This window comes from Dreissena polymorpha, chromosome 1, assembly GCF_020536995.1.
Source record: "Dreissena polymorpha isolate Duluth1 chromosome 1, UMN_Dpol_1.0, whole genome shotgun sequence".
Classification (NCBI taxonomy): Eukaryota; Metazoa; Mollusca; class Bivalvia; order Myida; family Dreissenidae; genus Dreissena; species Dreissena polymorpha.
This window is the reverse complement of record NC_068355.1, coordinates 105,842,038-105,864,418: the sequence shown is the minus strand read 5'-3', so window position 1 is coordinate 105,864,418 and position 22,381 is coordinate 105,842,038. Positions and strand designations below refer to the sequence as shown.

General features: G+C 34.8%; 2 protein-coding genes across 29 annotated transcripts in view; one reads left to right on the top strand and one right to left on the bottom strand.

Moving 5' to 3' along the window:
* The window catches only part of LOC127865197 (eukaryotic translation initiation factor 4H-like), a 394,459-nt gene that overhangs the window by 45,358 nt on the left and 326,720 nt on the right, over window positions 1-22,381 (top strand). The gene's annotated exons all lie outside the window — the stretch shown is intronic.
* Window positions 1-22,381, bottom strand: part of LOC127865166 (myb-binding protein 1A-like) — a 277,075-nt gene that overhangs the window by 165,525 nt on the left and 89,169 nt on the right. For 4 of the 21 annotated variants that reach the window (XM_052405092.1, XM_052405097.1, XM_052405095.1 and 1 more), the window contains exons 1-5: window positions 12,234-12,449; window positions 4,664-4,861; window positions 3,387-3,569; window positions 3,020-3,142; window positions 2,419-2,508 (exon numbers count right to left, since the gene is read on the bottom strand). The exons of 8 other annotated variants lie outside the window; for them this stretch is intronic. In XM_052405092.1, the coding sequence (XP_052261052.1) occupies window positions 2,419-2,508; window positions 3,020-3,142; window positions 3,387-3,569; window positions 4,664-4,861; window positions 12,234-12,380 (741 nt within the window). In that variant the 5' untranslated portion in view covers window positions 12,381-12,449. Of the gene's footprint in view, window positions 1-2,418; window positions 2,509-3,019; window positions 3,143-3,386; window positions 3,570-4,663; window positions 4,862-12,233; window positions 12,451-22,381 lie in introns of those variants that run through there. 9 more of the 21 variants (XM_052405102.1, XM_052405094.1, XM_052405105.1 and 6 more) reach the window with 9 other exon arrangements.

The following is a 22,381-nucleotide window of genomic DNA, read 5'->3' as shown; positions in this document are numbered from 1 at the left end:
AGCTCACAATCAATGAATCATACGTTATTAATATAAAAAAATTGGCAAATTTGCTAGATCTATCTTGCCGATTTTTGATGCAAAACAACCTAAACAGTAAACTTTAGCAACAGAAAATACGACCAAATTCGGGGTGTTAGTTAAAAAAATAAAAACCCTACCTGGTTGGTCTTGATGGTTCTTATATTCTTTATGTGATAAGGGCCCTCTGCGTGGAGACGCAATGCCTTCTTCCCACAAGACTGATAATTCAGGGTTTTCTTACAAACTTCTCAAACCGCTTTTCCACAAGCTTCCACTTTTCTAAACCAGTTCACTACCCGCCCGTAGACTACAGCGGGGAATGGCCACCCATTATAAACTGTACGCTGAAGTTTCTTTAGCTACCAACAGGCAAGTATCTCGTTGCCATTTTTCTCAACTTATAAGTCTAAACACAGCTTCCCATTCGGCATCAAATATACGCAAAAAGTACTCAAATTGATTTAAATCGGCAGCAATCTTTAATCTTTAATCAGATGTAATTGTTTATTTAATCCTCTACGATGTACGATTTGTTTTCACATCAGTAATTTGTCTCGATGACCGGTGTTAATGCCGACTGCGTATAAATTTTTCAGGTCAATAACACGGCGATGTATTGATGCACAGTCTACAGCTGAAAGCGGTTAATATCTGGGACGGCATGTCAGGAAAAAAATCAATACCGATAATTCGCATTGTTCATTAATTAAGCAACGATTAACAACACTTATCCTTTATGGATTTTCATGAAAGAAAAACCATAATAAAGAAAATTTTATTCTCTTTAATCTGATATATAAACAAGTTTGGAAAGAATTGGATGACAAATTTGGACTTTATTGCATAAACACCATTTTCTCAATTCAAGGGGAGGTAATTCTGTACTTCATCGACCAATAATGCTCATTTTTGTAGGGTTCGTGTCCTCATTGATATAAAGACACTGTGCAAATTTGGAAAGGATCGGACAAAAAATATGGAAGATTTTTGAAAGTTTTCACAAAATAGGAAAAAACGAATAAACATGCAAAGTTCAACGAGCTCCTGCGGCCATGTTTTTTGACGAATCAAATTTCTTTGAACAACTTTTTCAGGGGAGCCTTCAAAGGTCATCCCTGTGAAATTTTTTGAAAATCTGATGAGTGGTTTCTGACAAGAAGATTTTTTAAGGTTTTTACCATATATGGTCATGGCGGCCATCTTGGTTATGCGATCAAATTTTTTTTAACAATTCTTTTGTCCCATGACCTAGGGATGCTCCACATGAAATTTAGTTGAAATTGGCTCAATGGTTTAGTAGAAGAAGATGTTTACAAATTGTTTACAGACAGACAGACGGCCGGACGCTGAGTGATCACAATAGCTCACCCCGAGCTATCGCTCAGGTGAGCTAAAAAATCAATAGTGCTGAGTTTGATTTCATTCGAGTGTGATTGTGCCTAACCAAGCGTGACCTCAGAGATAATCTTTCACAGCATGTTACTATCGTCTGCAACAAAAGGCTAATTAATGATCTGATAACAAACCATGCCCCTGGGGCTTGTTTGTTCATAATGTGTTGATTTATTACGCCCAGGCAGTCATGTACCGGTAAGGGTGTTATCTGTGTATTCATGTCGATGTTTCTGCCGGAAAACAGGAATTTAGAGACCAAAAGGGCATTTGACAGAAAAATAGAGGGGCGCTTTTTAAGGGGGCAAATTTTAGAGGGGTGCAGCGCCCCTCTATTTATTGCTAGCTGGAGCACTGTATACTTGTTGACAATCATTGATCAACAACTGATTAAGGCTTAAGTTAAAAAGCGATGTTTTTCCTTACCACTTTTGGACTGGTTCCAGTTACTGTCAAATTGGGAAAATTAGTTTCGTCATCATTCAAATTGGAATTTTTTTAATTACACTGAATACTATATAAAACATGTACAAACATAAAGTTGTATATTAACATTATAATGGTCAGTGATTTGCTGTGACAGCCTGTTTCTTTTAACAGTAAGTAATGAGTTTATTCAACAAAACACTCTTTAAACTGAAGCTGTACTTGAGGGCATTCAAATTTTTAAGTAAAAGAAAAGTTGCTCAACTGAGACACAAAAGAACTGCCATAATTTCAATATGGGGAATATGGGTTTTTAATTTGTCTAAGAGACTATCCAATCATGAGAAACTAGCTTACTAAAAGAACCTTATCTTCAAAAAGTCAAGCTTAAAAACATAACAGAAAAGCAGCATGTTAAAGTTTTTACTAAGAACAATCCACTATAAGCATAATACTAATATAACTTATTGACTCTGAATAATTTATCCTTATATCTGCAACTATATAAACAACCTAAATCATGTAATGAGTTTCAGTGTGACAAGTGTGACATTGACAAGTACTTCAATGACTTACCCAGACTATGTTAGCCACTTGGGGGTAGTTCTTCTCACTGATCAATGATGAACCCGACCAACTGTCCTTCAGCAGCTTCTTGACTTTAGACTGAAAATAATGGAAGCATTTGGTAGGATGGTTTCTGCATTATTTATCAAAATAACTATGTGGCTTACATAAACAGAAGTTATCACTTAATCCTTTCCCACTCATCCACTCAGAAGAAAAAAGAAAGTGGCTATGTAACAATTAGCAAAATTAACTACAACAGCCAGAGAGAAACTCGCGGCTGTTAAGGTTGTATGCTGTTTGCTACTCATTAGTATCTATTAATAAAGGTCTTACATTCTATTGTATTTTCTAAGGAACTATAAATGAGTATATGTATGTTAAAGGGCTTATGAAAGTACAAGAGGGCCTGAAAGGCCCAAAGTCGCTCGTCTGAGATACAAAGGAACTGACCTGCTCCTGTGTAGCCCCCAAGATATAACTAGAACAAATGCTCTGACCAAGCTTTTCTGGTCCATGTTTTTCAATAGACCAGAACTATTTTGGAAACTGATCCAAGATATCAGGTGAGCTAAGGAATTCTGAAGCTTTTCAGTAGACTATGACTCACATGGTGGTGTCTGTCCGCTGTGAGCAGCAGGTACAGTGTGTCTGGCACGCAGGCCTTCCAGCCCTGGTGGAACTCAGCCTCCAAGTGGGGCAGCACAGAGCCAACAAACTGATAACTGCTCACCTGAAATACAGCAATCACAGGAGAAGTTCACCATCAGCAAATCTTACTGAAGGTAAGAATTTCACCCGGACATTACCCAAAGCATCAATTTTGTTGATGAAGAATAAAAGATACAAGCAAACCTTTCATTTTTAATCTATGATTATCAAGATTCACATTTTCTAACACCCATGCTGTTCCAAAACTTTATTATCTCTATTGTTTATACAACAAACATTGCATTGGGGTCAAATGGCATGGATACCTTTGCTATGATCTGTGCAATTCCACTCCTACAAATCTGCTGTAAATGTGTTCTCTTGGAGGCTAGCTGTAGGAGCTGCTTCACAACTTCCTGTACAGCCTCATCTCCATCCAGAAACAGGCGACCAGAATGTATGAGAGCTAGAAGGCCACACACCTGACCCAGCAGAATGTTGCTCACCTCCTGCAAAATACCATGTTCATTTATTGATATGCTGATATATGAAACAGTGCATATAGATTGGTGCACAATGTTGATGTTGTGCTGATAGCGGAAAAGGAGCATTTGGGTTAGTACACATGTACACTTTAACAAATGTATTAACCCTTTGCATGCTGGGAAATTTGTCGTCTGCTAAAATGTCTTCTGCTGAATTTCTAAAATTAGCATTTTCTTCGATTTTTTTTCAAAGAATACTATCAGAATAGCAAACAGTTTGGATCCTGATGAGACGCCACGTTCTGTGGCGTCTCATCTGGATCCAAATTGTTTGCAAAGGCCTTCAAAATTCGGTTCCCCCACTGAAAGGGTTAAACAAATGTATTAATGATTATCTGTTCTTGTTACCAATATGCTAAAAATCGTAATTAGAGTGTAAGTGCGCATGTGTGTGTGGGGAGGTCTTAGTGAACAAATATTTAACAAGACTTTAAATTATGATGTCCTACTCATAATTATTTAATAAGCAATTATTCCATAACCATGCATGACTAGGACATATGTTACTGCAGTCATCTTATGAATCAAAGCAATTATCAGTAATATTATACAAATATATATTGAACAATTTGCAACAGTGAATTTTCAGTGTCACAGAGATAACAAGAGATGTGTTTGTCAGTGACACAATGCCACTTTTTGCGCCGCTTTGAAGCCATATATTTGACCTTTGACCGTGAAGGATGACCTTGACCTTTCACCACTCAAAATGTGCAGCTCAATGAGATACACATTCATGCCAAATATCAAGTTGCTACCTTCAATATTGCAAAAGTTATGACCAAGGTTAAAGTTTAGTGACAGACAGGCCAAAAACAATATACCCCCGATCATACGATCTGGGGGCATAATAAGTTACACAAATTTTGAAAGTATATAGGCTAAGTTGTCTCAAAGATTTTACAAATCCTTTTTTATCTTGATGGAACCAAATATTTGGTTGGTCTGGACTGCTATTAATGCCATGCACAGGGAGTCAGTGACATACATATTAAATTGTTACCGGTAGTTTGCTCATATAATAAGTTAATAAGGAGTCAATAAGAAGAGAGACTTACAGATTTGGAGGGTTTTCCAGCATGTGATAATTTAGACTTTTCTTTGATGATTGAAAGAATAAGGCGGCTGTCAATACATTCCATAACTCTTAACATCTGACATAATGCAGTAGAGAACCCCTGTCGAGCAAACTTCCTTCCAGATGACAAGCCTTGTACCAGTCTATTCACAGAATACTTAACATCTGAATTTAATCCCTGCAAAGCAAAATAATATCATATAAAGAGCAACACAAATAAAGCTCACACTTACAATTTTTGTTCAGACATTAATGATTATTCAAGAGAATCTTACATAGGTGTATGTAGTCCAATGAAGATAATAAATTACTGTTAATATAAATCAGAAACTTTTCAGAAAGGCCTTACATGTTTCCACTAACCCGCCCATACCCAATGGCTTTTGTGGATTCACAAATTGAGTTTTCAATATATTTTTGTACATTGAATTTTATTTGATAAATAAACCTTTACATGCTTAGAGAATTGAAATGAGACTGTCAGGGCTCACTCTGTTTTTGTCTTTTGAGCAATTTATTAAAATATTAAAAATAGGACTCGAACAATTTCCAGTTGCGAAAATGATAAATCTCATAACACTTCCGCTGTACACATCAGCCATATTTATCTGAACTGGTTTGCTACTTGTTTGCGTTCCAAACATTAGCAATTTAAATAGATTGCAAACATCATAATATGCAATCTTGCATGACCTTATTGTTTTCAAAGTGCACAAATGCCTGCTTGGTGAATCAATATTTAGCTTGCTTAAACCTGAGATATAATGTTAAAGAAGGGTGGACTATCGGGTAATATTGCAGTATCCACACAAAATGTATCATGAATGAGGTCATGAAGTTGAAGGGTAGTCATTTGTTAAACTTTATTACACTGCAACTCTGTTATATGGCAGTCTGCTATATATAATGCAATGTTCAATATATTGCTAGTCAACCTTGGACCCCTTTTTTTCACCCACATTTATTTTCTGTGTAATTGGACATTTGTAAATCCAGTTTTGTCTAGATTGCTTGCCTTCATTGTACATCACATTTACACTTGTGTACTGCGACAAACAAAAATCAAATCCCACTTGCCAAACATCAAAGGTAATTTGGCATGTCACATCTTACAACATTCTCTATTGTTTGATAAGAACTGACATGATGCCAGCTATCAATCCCTTTCTTCTTAGTAATGGTATCAGCCAATCAGGCTGCTGAATACACACAGTACCCACATGAAGGTGTATACAATAACTGTAAATGTCACAGATCAATACTGACCTATCTCAAGAACCATTGCAAGTTAGAAACAGCATAAATTAATGATGTTGTTTTGATTTAAAGGTAAAGTTTGCAAAGTTTTTTGGACTAGGAATTTTTTATCCAAAGTTAGTTGTCTCCCATGTGCTAAGAAATTGTAATGCAGAATTCAAATATTCAATGTGCTTCCACAAAGAACAAGAGATGTTTTGTCAGAAACACAATGCCTCCTACTGCACTGCTTAGATTGATTTATTTTTTATCATTTGACAGGTAAAGATAATTATCTCCCTTTAAAGCTTATTACTTCCCTTGGATTTGTTTTTTTTTACATTTGACTTTGAAGGATGACCTTGACCTTTCACCACTCAAAATGTGCAGCTCAATGAGATACACATGCATGTCAAATATCAAGTTGCTATCTGAAGGGACATATAAGTTATGAGCATTTTTCGAAACTTAAACGCAACGTGTGACGGACAGACAGACAGACGGACGGACAGTCCAATCACTATATGCCTTCCTTCGGGGGCATAAAAATGACGTGATATTTTACAAGAGGTCTAATTTTTTAATTCTTTTTTTCAGTACAAATAATTTACAGGAAATACTCCAGGATTGTTTATTTGAGGCTAGATTTTGTCACCTTAAATGAACAATAAAGATTTGCAATGCTTTTAGGATACCGGTAACACATTTAATTATACGCATTTTAAAATACTAATATAGGAATTATGTTTTTATGTTATACATATGCATAATACATGTATATAACAACTAATGCAATAAGGTTGGTAAATACTGTGTTTTGAAATTGCAAAACTATGCTAATCCATACATTTTTATGCATGAATGACCTGACAAGTTTTATCGTGTGCAGGATATATCGCGCTCGCTATCTTTGGACCCCGCATACCGCGATATAATAGAGTTGAAGTGTACTCTGTTATATTGTCATGTGCAGAGGAAATATCATCCACTGTACATGAAGTGATTTTTTTCCGCTTTATATTATACTGCCTGTGCCTTTTTAATTTGGATTTTTTTGGATAGACCAGGAAATCGGGAAAAATTATACATTATTTATATGATTATAAATAATGGTGTACCAATTGTTGAAGAATGCATATTAAACTGCTTTCTAAAATGTTTATGTATTTATAAAAGTGCTAGGTAATTAAATTACTGTATAATAAAATCATTAATTAATTAATTATTAAGTTCATCGGAAAAGTTATGCATATTTTGGGGGGAAATTTTTTGTCAGATTTTGGGGGAAAATGTTACCTTTTGCTCTTGGGAAACAGCCTTTATTTTACTTTTTGCTATTGGGAAACAGACTGAAAGAGGCTGTAATTTCAGGAAAAAAACTGGATTCAGAATAAGTAAAACAATGAAATGAAGCATGACAATAAAATATTTCAAAGCTAATTCATGTTTACTTGTCTGTTTATTTTTGAGTAAAGGGTGATAATTCATCAATAACTTTTTTAGGTACAAACCCTAAGCTAACTGAAAGTAGAGCTTTTTTTTCTGATTTTGTGAAGCGGCCCTGGCCCTCCTCACTTTGTGAAAAAATGAGTCGCGAACTTTTCAAAATTGTGAAAAAAATGTGTCGTGAACTTCTGAAAATTGTGAAAAACGAGTCGCGAACTTGTACAAATTGTGAAATTTAAAAATCGATGCATAAGTGTAGTAAAAGCATGTTAAACACTTAAATATTATGCAAATTTCCTTAAATAATGTAATAAAATAATATTTTCCTTGTATGGATACTATATTCAGGGGTTTCACTGGCCCAAAAAAAGTTGTCGCCACTTTATCGCGGTGTGAAAACCGCCGGTTATTCCGACTTTATTAATCAGAACAATAATTTAAGGAACTTTACTACATTTACGATTAATGGCATTGACTGTATTTTTATTACTTGAAGTATGCTAAAACATAAATAACAATAAGTACCTTCATATGTCTTAATAAGCTTTATTTTTATATAAATAACATTTTTCCACTTGATTAACCAGATAAACAACATAATGTAACAATGTTAACAATAATGTAACAGTATGCTGCATGAATGTTTCAGAATTATTTATAAAAAACCTAGAATCACACTAATGTACACCATATGAAAGGAAAAAAATCAAACATCAGAGTTTGAGAAAATAAAGCATCTCATTTCAAATTGGTAAACAGTTACATTTAGTCATGTGTATATGTTATAAAACAACTTCTGCTAATTATAAAAGTTCACAAATTTTAAAACAATGCCTATTGTTAAAAGGTTTTCTGTTAGCTGTGGTGGTTGATTTCCAAGTTCAATGAAATGAATAATTTTAACATCTATTTCTTGACATAAAGACCCAGGATACTTGCCACCATTCATTCTTGTTGTCTGAAATAACACAAAACATATTTTTACAAACTATCAACAAAACTATCAACAACAAATCAACACATAAATATCACCATCTTTCGATGTCCGATTTTAACATGTCCGAAATATAGTACATGGAGTGAAAGACCTACTTTTGATTTAAGAAATAGTTCCCAGAACATTATAATGATGAAACTGTTGAACATGTTCATGTGAATGGATCTTTATTTGAACCAATATTTACAATAATTGCAAACAGATAAGATATAGAATAACAAGTCTCGCACTCCGAGTTATCAATACATAAATCATATGCTTTCATATGCATACAAAAAAATCAAATTACTTTCCTCATAGTTTAATCCATGTCTGTTTTAATAGTGCATTGTAAAACACTTACCCTTCAGTTGAAGTATTTGGCTTTTTTATGGTTATCCCGAATTTAAATAAATCTGGATTATTTGGTGTGTTTTTTTATCTGTTTTTCATAGTACCGCGAGTTGCGCGATGCCATTTTGTTTGGATAATGGTGAGGTTGATCGGCCGCGCGTTAACAAATATGCACCGGTCGTAACATTTTAATCGATTCACATTTGTAATCGATTGAAACAACAACGCCATTTAAACGATTAGTAAACAAAAATTGCAAAATCGAAATGAAAAACGGTGTAACGAAACTTATTTTAATTGTAAAATGTCCGTTGTTGACAGTTTTGAGCACAAAATGTCTGTTTTTTTGTAAAAAAAAAATCGCTGCCGTTTTACATTTGTGAATTGTCCGTGTCAAAATGTCCGGCCACGGCCAGTCTCAAAGAAGGAAAAAAGCCCTGGAAAGGGGCGTAATTTAATCAAATGAATATATGAAAAGCGCATAATAGTAATTCAGTTTAAATTTGCAAGACATAGGTAGAAAAAATACATCTCGTTTACTATGAAAAAGGCAGTGACCCACATGTTGGTTGCTAAAATGGCTCCTTTATGCTTTAATTGGTGACTGGACCAAAATGACAAAACAAACAAAAAGTTAAAATCTCAAAACACTACAGCATTTCATTGGTTATGAAAAGTCAACACAATACGATTGGCTTTGACAATGAAGCAAAATGCATGTACTGTGACATTTGCATTAAGTTGCATAATGCAGACATTTACTGTTTATTGCAATGTCTTAAACAAGAGTGCCAAAGAGTTAAACAAAACTGTCACAAGATACGCCCGTTTGAGGGTTTCGGACAAATTGATAACTTTACCATGACTCATATTTGAACTTGACCTACATATCATCTAGACACAACTTCTGACCAAATTTGGTGAAGATCAGATGAAAACTACTTCAATTACAGAGCGGACACCATACTAAATGCTTGAAATGCACTAAGTGACCTCGTGGTCTAGTTTTTGACCCGGCATGACCCATATTTAAACTTGACCTAGATATTGTCTAGACACAACTTCTGACCAAATTTGATGAAGATTGGATGAAAACTACTTCAATTAGAGAGCAGACACCATGCTAAATGCTTGAAATTGACCCTGTAACCTAGTTTTTGACCCGGTATGACCCATATTCGAACTTTACCTAGATATTGTCTAGATAAAACTTCAGACCAATTATGGTGATTATGGGATGAAAACTACTTCTACTACAGAGCGGACACCATGCTAAATGCTTGAAATGCACTAAGTGACCCCGTGACCTAGTTTTTGACCCGGCATGACCCATATTCGAACATGACCTAGATATTGTCCAGATACAGCTTCTGACCAAGTTTGGTGAAGATCGGATGAAAACTATTAGAATTAGAGAGCAGAAACTGCTGTGGACGCCGCCCGCCGCCAAGGTTAAACTATAATACGTCCCGTTTTTTTAAAACGGGCATATAAAAAGACTCCGTAAGGAAACAAGCTAATACTGCTGTTACAAGTTTTAAAATGAAGAGAAGTAACATTTAAAATGGTATGATGTTGTGTCATGTAAATAGCAAGATAAATAATTTATGTATGTGGTGCAGGGTTGTCATTATGATTGTAAACAAAGGATTATTTTGGAAAAGTAACCGATACAGCCGGGGGTCAAGGGGGCAGCCTAGGCCCCCTTGTAGGTCCAGGGCAAGGCCCTGATAGGGAGGTCAGGAGGGCGAAGCCCCCTGACCGAAAAGGAATTCTAGACATTTTAGGGACAAAATACTGGTATTCTCAGAGCATAAAAAGTTAAAATGAGGTCTAAAAAGAATAGAACATTTTAAGATTTTCACATTTTTAGTATACTGTACAATGTAAAAACATATTATATTGATAGATCTTTGCATGTTCCAATTCTATCCATTACCCGATAATCCAGTATTATTACGATTTCTTTTTTTCAAAACCAAATTACGTCAAATTTTTACGATGAATGTCGACCGCCATTTATCGCAAGTGCATATACAAATTGAATTGTGGGGTTGGGGAATTCCCATTGAACATGCTTGAATCACGTGACGCGATTTCAGAGCATTGAGAACCGTTTATATTTAGTAATTACGACAAGTCGACCACTGAATCTAAACTTTTACATGTACGGTACCTCCTTTCAGAAAAGTTTGCGAAAGTGAAAGTGAATTTCTGAGAATGAAAACGCGCCTTTCTTTAAATTTTACCGAGTACTTTTCATTCCGGATCGTGATATAACTTGTCAGTCATTCATGCATGTAGACCTATATGTATGCATAGTTTGGCAATCTCAAAACTCATTATTTACCTACTTATTACATTATGTGTTATGACCATTTGTATAACAAAATGCATTATTTAATTAAAGTATTTTCAAATGCGTATAATTAATGCGTTATCTGAAATCATTTTCAGATTTCATTATTCATGGAAAATATAAAAAATTCTAGCAACAGACACATTTTTCGTGTTTTTCATGTACAGATGAAAATCATGCCAAAGTTAGACTTCATGTATAACATCACGTTATTCTTCCTTGGAGAAAGCGTGGACTTTAATATTAAGATGCTGAATAACAACTTCGTAGCGCAGAGGTCGTTAATACCTTTTATTCTGGTAGAAAATCGAAGAGCATTTTTTAATATGTGGAAACATTTTCTCTAACTAAAAAAACTAGTTAATTACACTCTACAGTGCAACATTCGTTGAGATACGGTCAGTAATAATCTGTGAAATGTACAGCTATTTGATACAATTTCATGTGGATTCGGCGTGTATTTGGCTGCCTGAGCGCTGATTGGTTGACGTGCTTACCAAGAAGAATTTCATTGACAACTGAAAAAATCAATATTGGCCACTCACTGAGAAATTTATTGAAAACAGTAGCTCTTAGGCGGAGTTAATGGACTGACTGAATGACCGGGCGTCGCTCTACTATACTAAGGTTATTCCTCGTCAATTATTGTCGGTTTGCATGATCAAAACTTTTGATTGCAATTTTAAAGATTCCGGAAAAACAACCGATTTTCTGGCGATTTTAACCGATGAATTGGATAGGCAATCGGTTAATAATGACAACCTTGTGGTGAATGAAATTATCACTCAATGGACATGCCATTCATCAAATTTGTTTTAATCTTCACCATGTGATATGCCTGTAGTGATGGGGATAATAACTTAGTTGCAATAATCCAACTCCCAGCTATTTACCCTCCGAGCTGTACGTATGTACTTACAAAAGCTAAGAGCATTCAAAAAGAACTAGACTATAAATATGGAAATGGTGCTTTCGTGTTTACAGTTATAAATATTTTGTACTTAGACATGTATATGTTATGATAAATTTTGTTGACAACCGAAGGTCACATTATGATAATATATCGTTCGATCACCAGGTTGGCTCAAGCAAGTCTTGGTCAAGAGTGAGCCTAAACGTCCAAAAAATAGTATCTGTCCGAATCATACTCAACACCCAACAATATAAACAATGACATGCATTTGCCTGTTGCTCTGAAGAGGAATTTTGCGATAGACGCTTAAGGATTAATTTAGTTGCTTGAATTCTTTCAGTTTCGTTTCCTTCGCTTAATTTTGTAAAACAACTAAGCAAGTCTTGTCCAGGCAACTTTTGTAGAGAAGACATCGTGTTTGTCTGCAAATGTTGTGTTCGCCATGTGCAAGACACTGCGCATGTCAGACTGGTTTTGTAGATCAGCAACTGTTAGACGTTTAACTGTTATATTATTCTGGTACCCTGCTTCTTTTACTGTTACGTAGTGAAAGGGGAAGGAACTCCAGACAACTGTTATATCAGCGTAATCACCAACCTAACCTCCAATTTACCAGTTCTGGCCAAGTTGAACTAACATGTGACCAGTCAGTCTCACTAGCGTAATCTGCAAACTGATGGAAAAATTAATTCGTAAACGGATAGTTGATCATATGAACTCTAATGATTTATTCAGTGATAAGCAGTTTGGATTTATTGGAGCCCGATCAACCAACCTACAGTTACTCAGGGTTATGGACCACTGGACTAGTATACTAGATCAAGGAGGCGAAATTGATACAATTTACACAGATTTCATGAAAGCATTCGATAAGGTCCCACACAAAAGATTAATATACAAATTGGAAAAATATGGCATCAGCAAACAAACATGTAAATGGGTACAGAACTTCTTAACCGATCGTAAACAAAGGGTACAAGTCTATGGGAGCTACTCACAATGGCACGTTGTCACCAGCGGCATTCCTCAGGGTTCCGTACTAGGACCGATCCTATTTGTGGTGTTCATAAATGACTTACCAAAATGTGTGAACTCTAGTGTTCTTATGTTTGCGGACGATACAAAAATATACCGTGAGATTTCGACTAAAAATGATCAGTTAATTCTCCAAGATGATTTGAATAAACTTTTTGAATGGAGCAACAAATGGCTGTTAAAGTTTCACCCAGACAAGTGCAAAATACTACAAATTTCAACAAAACCCCCAGAAATAAGATCATATACTATGCCCAAGTATGAAGGAGGCCTCGTTTCTCTAGAAAGAGTTGAAAATGAAAAAGATGTTGGTGTAACAATAAACTCAAAATTAAAATTTGATGAACATATACAAAACCAAGTAAATAAAGCCAACAAAATGATGGGATTAATAAGACGTTCATTTAAATTTCTAGATTTTAGAAGCTTCAGATTATTATTCAAGTCCATTGTAAGACCACATCTGGAATATGCCAGCAGTGTATGGAGTCCATCAAAAATTAAAGACATTGATAGCATTGAAAACGTCCAACGTAGAGCAACCAAAATGTTACACAAACTTAAGGATAAATCATACGAGGAAAGACTTAAATTGATTAAACTACCCACTTTGAAATTTCGCAGACTACGAGGGGATATGATTGAAACATACAAGATCTTGAACAATATCTATGACAAAAGAACAACAGTTGGAATTTTTACTTTGAACACAAATACAAATAGAGGTCATCCATTAAAACTTTTAAAACAAAGGTGTGCACGCGACATTCGCAAGAACTTTTTCTCCAATCGCATTGTAAACATATGGAATAATTTACCAAGTGCTGTCGTCACATCCAAGAACACGGATACTTTTAAAAGACGCCTAGATAAATATTGGATAAACCACCCAATGGTGTACGATCATAACTGTGACTATAATGAAATAACCGGAGGCAAAACACTGAGACTATTAAATAGCGATGACGAAGAAGAGGCCACTACAGAGGTCCAAAAGACCTGCGGTGGTAAACCACCTAAGGTAACCTAAGGTAACATGGCCGATTTTGATAATCAAGGTGGTAACGGCGGTGGAAATTACGGCGGGTTAGTACTTAAACATTATTTTGCGCACTTTACATAGCATATAATGGTCTATTAAAATCCTCGTTAAATGCAGTACTATTTTTGTCCGCGCAGTATATTAGTAATTAATGTTTGTATTACCCATATTGATAGCCCCATCATATTTAATATTCTTTTGAGACTTAAACGTAAAATTAAGTTAGACATGTGTGTGAAATTCAGTCACATAGCTTTAACGGCACTAGAATGTAGCGTTGGACAGGGACACCATGGTCAGGAGGTCTTTATAATCATCATCATTCCCTTGAGTTTTGCCTTAGTTTTCTACTATTATTTGCTAGCAGTATCTATATGTTTTGCTTTTAGTTTGCTATCATTTGCTTGTTTGTATCTATAAGTTTTGCCTTTAGTCTGCTACTATTTTTCGTGCTTGTTTCAATATGTTGTGCCTTTAGTTTTGCTACTTTTTGCTTGCTTGTATCTATGAGTCTAGTTTCCCTCTACTTAGTTTTCTCCTGCGGGACTATTATGCATGTCTGGCACTATGTATGTAGAGAATGTTTCTGCTCAATCCTTTGCTGTAGTACCATATATTTGAGTTTCCTGTGAGGTAGCTGCTGATCAGTCTTCTCCAAATCCGTTTTGGGGGGATGAATGTTTTAAAATCTCTTTATTGATCACACTTAGTGGTTATTTCAATCCTAAGCATCTTATTTAACCACCTTTTAGGCCTTCATGGTCAAGATCAGCAGATACCCCACAAGTTTTAAGTTTTCAGTTTAGTTCTATATTTTGTTTTATTAATTTTAATTTATTTTTTACCAAGTTCTTTCAAACTTATGTTATAACGTGATATGCATGTATGTAACTTGTTATACTTTAGCCTCCTCCGTCTATTGCTGCAAATTTGTTAAGCTTTATAACATCTAACTGGCCACAACTCATAAACAGAGGGTTTAATATACAAAAATGTTCGTCAGGGTCTGTAGATTTCAGAACAAGATGTCGTTTTTCTGGAAAGTGCTGGAGGGCTTAGAAATCCAAGATGGCGTCCAAGATGGCCGCCGTTTTATAATTCAATTACTAATAAAGGTGAAAATAGAATACCGGTACGTCTATTGAACACCTATATGTACTGACTTTAATATCTGATAGAAGTAATACATTGATATAGGGCTTCTACCAAACAGATCATCAAGGTCACCAAAGGTCAAGGTCAAGGTCATTTCATGGTCAAAATGGAAAAATATACGAAAATTTGAGTATTGACATATCATTTTCTTTTTTAATTCAAATGCTTTACATTTGCTGTGATAACTAACCTCTTTATTATATAGCCACGTTGACAAGCTTCATTTTAAACAAAAGTAAATGCCTAAAATTGTGTTGGTAACCAAGACTACATACGCTATGTGGCCATTTTCCTGGTTCGTGGCAAGTCATTTGGCATTATAACGATCAAGTTTAATAAGTTTGCTTTTAATCTTTAATAAATACTTTAAGACTTATCAAGGCAAATGTAAAGAACAGCTATGCAGTGTTCCATGTATCATATTTATTCAACAATCAAATCTAACCAGGTATTAGTTTCACTTCTTTATATTGATACAGACTCATAAACGTTATTTACAAATGTTGTAAATTATGAGGTTTAACATTGTATTTACTAAAACAAATGATGCAAATAACAAATTATGTTTTCCAGTTACAATATAAAGAAGTGAAACTCCAGCTGCTGGAGCAGTATTGAATTTTCATTAAAAACAATTAGTTGGTCCTTTATTTAAGGCAAGTGACCGATTGCCCAAACAGTACAAAACAGCACAATACAGCACAATACAAACCAACATAAACACAAACACTGAAAAACAACTCCTGTAAACCAGGAAGTGACTGACTGTCAAACGTCCTACTTGTTGCTTTTGGAAGTCGTGGGATCCTCGTTGACTCGGCTGGCGCACTGCTGACCAACATGCTTGTCATCGCATTAGTCGTCCTTTTACCATCAATTGTTCGCTCATTCAGATTCCAGTTATCAGCAACTGCAACTACAAGCTTCCCCCTTTGGTCTCTAGGTAGTATATTGTCTGGTACAATACCACCAGAGTCTGTTATTTTGTGTGATGCAATGTTCTGTTGATCTGCTGATGTCAAGAATAACCGAAGATCTGGATATGAGATGGAATAAACAAGAGAGTACCTATCTTCAATCAGATGGCGGCTGCCAAACTCGTTGTTGAGGTGTACCCCTAAGCCCAGGTGTTTAGGGGATGGGTTTTACGTGACAAGTGTAGTTAGGTCACAAGCAACAGCTAGACATCTTGTAATGGTCCTCTCAGAAGCTTCCTTGTAGCATTTTTTGTCATGTAACCAACACTAAAGAAGAGGCTCCACAAACTGCTATTGATCTGACAATTTGATTTCTTCTAAAGCGTAAAAGAAGTCATCAAATTTAGGATTATTCTCTATAATTCGTCTTCTCAAAATACCCATCGCCTTATGAACTACAGCTTCATCTGTGTCGTCCTCTGACTCTGGTAGTTCATCGTATGATCAAAAATTGTCATCTTCAATGACCTGTTCCAACTCCTTTGACTTTCTGACAGCATCATTAATAGTCAAACTAGACAAACAAACTAGGTCAGGCTTTTCATGCTGATGAATAAAGGATACCTCTGGCCATAATTTGGCCAAAAGAAGAAAAACCAGACCGGAATCATTTACAAACTCAGCCGAGATATCATTAAAAAATGTTCTGATTGAAATTAATGATGATTGTCTTCTAGCGCGTCGACAATATATCACTATAGCCTCGAACAACTGCCTCACCTCCTTGTTTCACTATAGCCACATAAGAAAACTGCCCTACCCAACGGCGGCCATGTTTTTAAAAGGACAAGGGCCATTTTCAAACTATGATGATATATCATTTGAAAAAAAGGTTCTATGCAAGTCTCATAATGATTGTGCAAAACATCAGACTTCTAGAGTGTCACAAGGTTTGACTATACCCATGTTATAACAGCTGCTACCCCTCTCCCGCAGACAGCCATGTTTTTAACGAACAAAAATCGTTTCCAAACACTCTGCTGATATATCATAAAAACACATGTTCTGGTACGCTTCATGAAGATTGTGTAACACATGTTTCTTCTAGAGTTTTCACAAGCCCTTTTTTTAAATCTGACCTAGTGACGTTGTCCGAAATATCATTGCGACAAATGTGCTGAAAAAGTTTCGTGAAATTGAGCAATCCATGTGTGTTCTGAAGTGTTAATATGGTACATGATAACGAACAGACGACGCACACAACATTGTCACAAAAGGTCTTCGTGAGCAATGTGTACTTAGATAAGATAAAATCATTGTGCACACATCAGCCGTGAAAACAAACAGCTTGGCGAAGAAATCAGAACATGCTATCAATAGAAATCACTTGATGGGGATAATTGTCTCTACATTTGTGCAGAGTTAAGACTTCCCACACTTAATGATAATATCCTTGTTTTTGGAGAACTTTTCAAACAAACTTCTCACAGGCGGCCAAATTGTTTTACAGCCGAGGATAAGTTTTATGGCTTTTATCACATTTTTGTGTCTGACTCAGGAATTAATTTCAAGCAAGGGTGTATTTGGGCACAACTTAAAATATAAGTCGGGTAAAATTACAGCAACATTTGCCGAACAGCGCCAACGAGCAGAAGCACACTTTTGGATCTACCTTTAATCCATTCGGCTGGAATCAGCAAGCTACGACTTATTTTAGCTTGGGTTATCAAGCAGTAGAGGGCTATAAACTTATGTAAGCTTTCTTCACCCTCGAATATAAACGAGTTCACTCGCATTAAGCTTTACTATTCGAATACAGTATTACTATGGGGAAATAAACACACACGACAGAAATGCAGATTATTATGTTCATGTATATATGGCTTTTTCAGATTGAAGTCGAAGATCTGGGCAAAATTTTGCAACAATTTAATTTGTCAACCAAGTTTTACAAGCAATGCTGTTAACCGCCCTATAATAATTTTTAAACTGAGCACTTTTAGATTACAAGATAAACGCGTTGGTTTCTGTCCACTCGAACAAATGTAGCTGATAATTTGCTCCGATTAGTGCAGATTAACTGAGGGCTCTCCATATCACGTATGATAAATAGCTTCTCATCTTTGTTTACTTGTAATGATTACGGTATCCACCGACGTTTTTGATCTAAAAGTGAGTAAGAATTATCTGTAAGTATCGACTGTTTTGGAACAATATCTTGTTGAAAACATGGATGTGTAGAATCTTGCAGAAATGAACCACTTTGTAGCATCTATTGACATCAATGTCAAGCTGGTTTATACTTGGAGATTAATCTCCCAATATTAGAATTGTGCCTTATTCATGATTAAATTACATGCGCTGATATATATGTATGGAGTGTCTCATTTAAAACAAATATGCACAGTTTTTGCAAGCATAATAAAATATGTACACAGGTTATCAGATAATTTGCAAGTAGAATTTTACAAGGTTTATTTAAAAACACGTTCAGGTTAAAAGTGGCAATATGCATTATTTCATTTATGTTAAATTAAAGTCAATATATCTGCCCATTAAACTCTTAACAATTGTTCCATTATTTGGAATTGGGTTAAAACTAATTAAGTTTAAACTTCATGATCGTTATACGTGATGCATTTTACGTACATAAACTACAGCTTTGTCACAAACATGACTTAACATACCCTCTCACCACTTTGAAACAGCAAACAAAATTGTGTATTGAACATCATACACTTCATGTTATTGCCATATTTCAAGTTTCAATTCTATCGCTTGAGAAATATGGACAAAGATCACTTCACAAACGGAGAAAATTGTATACGTTTGCCAAAATAGGTTTACTATCAAGGCTAAATAACTCAAGAACGTGTGGTTTACTATCAAGGCTAAATAACTCAAAAACGCTTGGATCACTGCTCATGAAAAAGTGTCTTGCACATCTTCACTTTAAAGGGGATTACATATTCCAAGTTAAAATTCAATAGCTTGACAAATGGAGTCGCTCAACAAACTTTAAACATTTGATTCGGACAAACAAACAACCAATCAACCGACCAACCAATCGACCGACCGCCCAACAGCGTGTCTCCTACATAACTCGCTGTCAAACTTCGGTGTATAATTAGGTCAATATTTTTTTTTTATATATATAATTTGCAATTAAAAGCCCACATATAGATCTATGAAAATGACACAAGATATGGTCAACGTACTGCTTATAAGACTTTTTATAGTGTTATTTGTGTTTTTGTTGTTATACATCAACCTCTATTTTTTTCATAATTTTGTTTTTCTAAATGCTTTTCTGTACATAAAAAAGGCCTGATATACGTTAACAACTAAAACATGAAACCCGGTATACGACGACCCCTATTGGTACATACGAGCTTGACACAAGATTGTCACTGCACAGTTAATATTTTGTCTCTAATATATATATATATATATAGATTTTTGACGTTGTAATATATTGTATTATGCCCTGATGAGCTATGCGAAACGCGTTGGCTAAATCAATATATATTTAAAATCCCAGACACGTGTTTTAACTTTTATTATATATATATATATATATATATATATATATATATATATATATATATATATATATATATATATATATATATATATATATATATATATATATATAATGTAGTGATACTAATGTGAGCATGTAATATACAAAATGTTTATTATTGCTTCAAACAGGAAAATTGTGAATCGAATTACGTGTTAATGTTTTTCGAACAGTTTGAATAACAGTTATGAAGGGGGTTTATTCCGCCTGTCTGAAAACTGGAAGGGGGTTTGTTCCGCTATGGAAGGGTGTTTCTTCCGTTTATGCAAAATGTGAAAGGGGGTTTCTTCCGCTATGCTGTTTTAAAGGAAGGGTGTTTCTTCCGAAGGGGGTTTATTCCGGGATTCGTTTTGACACCCAACACTTAATCCAGTTTCGTCTGGATTTTCTGTTGCATCAGTATACAGTACAATAACTGTTTCAATAGTGACTTATGTAAACGTCCGTAACGATAAATATACAGTATGTTTGATTTGCAATTAATTTTGAGGAAATGTCAAATTCCAAATCATTCGCTATATCATTCTGTTAAAATTTACCACGGAACATTAAACGGAAATTTAATGCACGCACGCTTTCCATGCGTTTGACGTGACGTTGTTCATGTAGGGAATAATTTGCGCGCGCGTTTCTCGAGAGAAAAGATTAAAACACACTGTACATTTACAGTTTGTTTGAAGAATGTCGAGTAAAAATTAAATAGGGATAAGTGTTTCGGATTACAAATTAAATTATGCGCATTTGAGAATTCAACAAGAAACGGAATATGGTCCAATTTCTAGGACGTGCATACTTCGGTACGATGTTTTTTACGGATATTCCCATTGCAAAAGCATGTGAGCCATCGCAAAGACCAGAAAAAAATACCTACCCTCCTATTTTTTTTCAGCCGTTTCCCGAAACACACAATTTTTTTGTTTGGCCCTAGGGACCAACTTCTGCTAAAAACTCTTGATGTATTGTCTCTATGACGGCTGCACTTTTCGCCACAAATGAAGCACTACGATTTCCAGTCAAAGCTCTCAAAAGTGGACCTCGTCTTAAAAAGGCGTTCTTGTGTTTTCCTTGTCATCCATTGTTGAGTCATCATAGGACCATCTGGGCCTGAAAACAGAAATACATATGAAATCCTTTACAGAAATCCTCTACTCTCAATGATCAATGATATTTATGAATATCATTATCATTGTCATACCAGACCAGGATCACCACATGGTTGTCATATATGTCTTCAGTACACTCCTCTGCTTCATTTTTTTTGAAGCAAACAAAAATCATCTTTGATTTAATAATAATTATAACTTGCCTGTGTTCTCATTGTAAGTACATTTATATCTAACTATTTAGGATACACAAACCTCTTTAATAAATGACTGTAATAATGGATCAACAGAATTACAATTAACAATACATACTTTCTTACTTTGCAGTCATCTTTAAGATCTTTAAGTTCTCTCCAGATGTAGCCATGTTTTCTTCCCCGAAGACTGTGGCATTCCCTTGGCTGATGAAGTTCTATTGTCTAACCTTTTAATATATTCCAAACAATAGTGTATAAAATAGGCAGAAATTAACATATATTAGGCATACACAATAATTCATCAACAGAAAAAAAATACCGCTTACTAGTACCTATCCGAGTACTACTCAAGTTTTGGAAAAACAAATATTAGCACCTCTTATTAAATACAAAAGACAGTATAGGTTTCATGTAAGGGTTTCAAATATCCACGCACACTACTTTTGCATGTATTCAAACGGATTTTAGTAAATATATGTGATGAATAACATCAATGACATTGCAGACAAATTTCCTTGTGATGATGTTTGAGAAAATGTTTTATCAATTAAAATCTATAAACATAGCATGTAGTTATGAAACGAACAATGAATAAACATGTTAAATACTTACCATATTAGATGTACATGGAAATGAAAACTGTGAAAATGACAAAACAAGTTTGACATTGGTGTCTGCTAACTTTTATGTGTATGATAAATTTATATCGAAGGGGAGTAACTCAACAAATGTTTAGTATCTAAAATCAAATAATTCTTCATATTATTATAGTTGTCATAGCTTTCAGAGTTTACAGTTGACTCAGTTCATAAAAATGGTATATAATTTCATTTAAATGGATAACATATTACTGGTATAAAATCATAATTTAAGTTTTAAGCTATGAATTAACACAATGTATCAAATGAAAGTACAGTTACAAATTACTTCATCAATTAAAATATTATTTAATGATATCTGGATCGTATTCTTTACCATAAAGTGTTTTTTTACATTTGTTTTAAAGGATATAAATACACTTATTAAATTTACCTGATTTTAAGTACATTTTAATCAAATACTTGATAGTTATACATAAAGATATTAGACTTTGCCCCCAAAATTGGAGCATTTTTTGCTGATTTTCAGTAAAATATGCATAAAAATGCATTCCATTACGTGGTAATAGGTAAATAAAGCATTTAAGATACACACCCCTTTCATTTAATGTTGATTTAGAAGGAGGATAGCAATTTTCCCCACATTAAATAAAAGTTGTAATGTATACAGTGAGTAGGACACTTTTGGCGGCCATCTTGGACGCAATCTTGGATTTTGAAGCCCTCCAGCACTTTTCGAACAAATAAAATCTCATACCATAATCTACAGACCCAGACGAACAT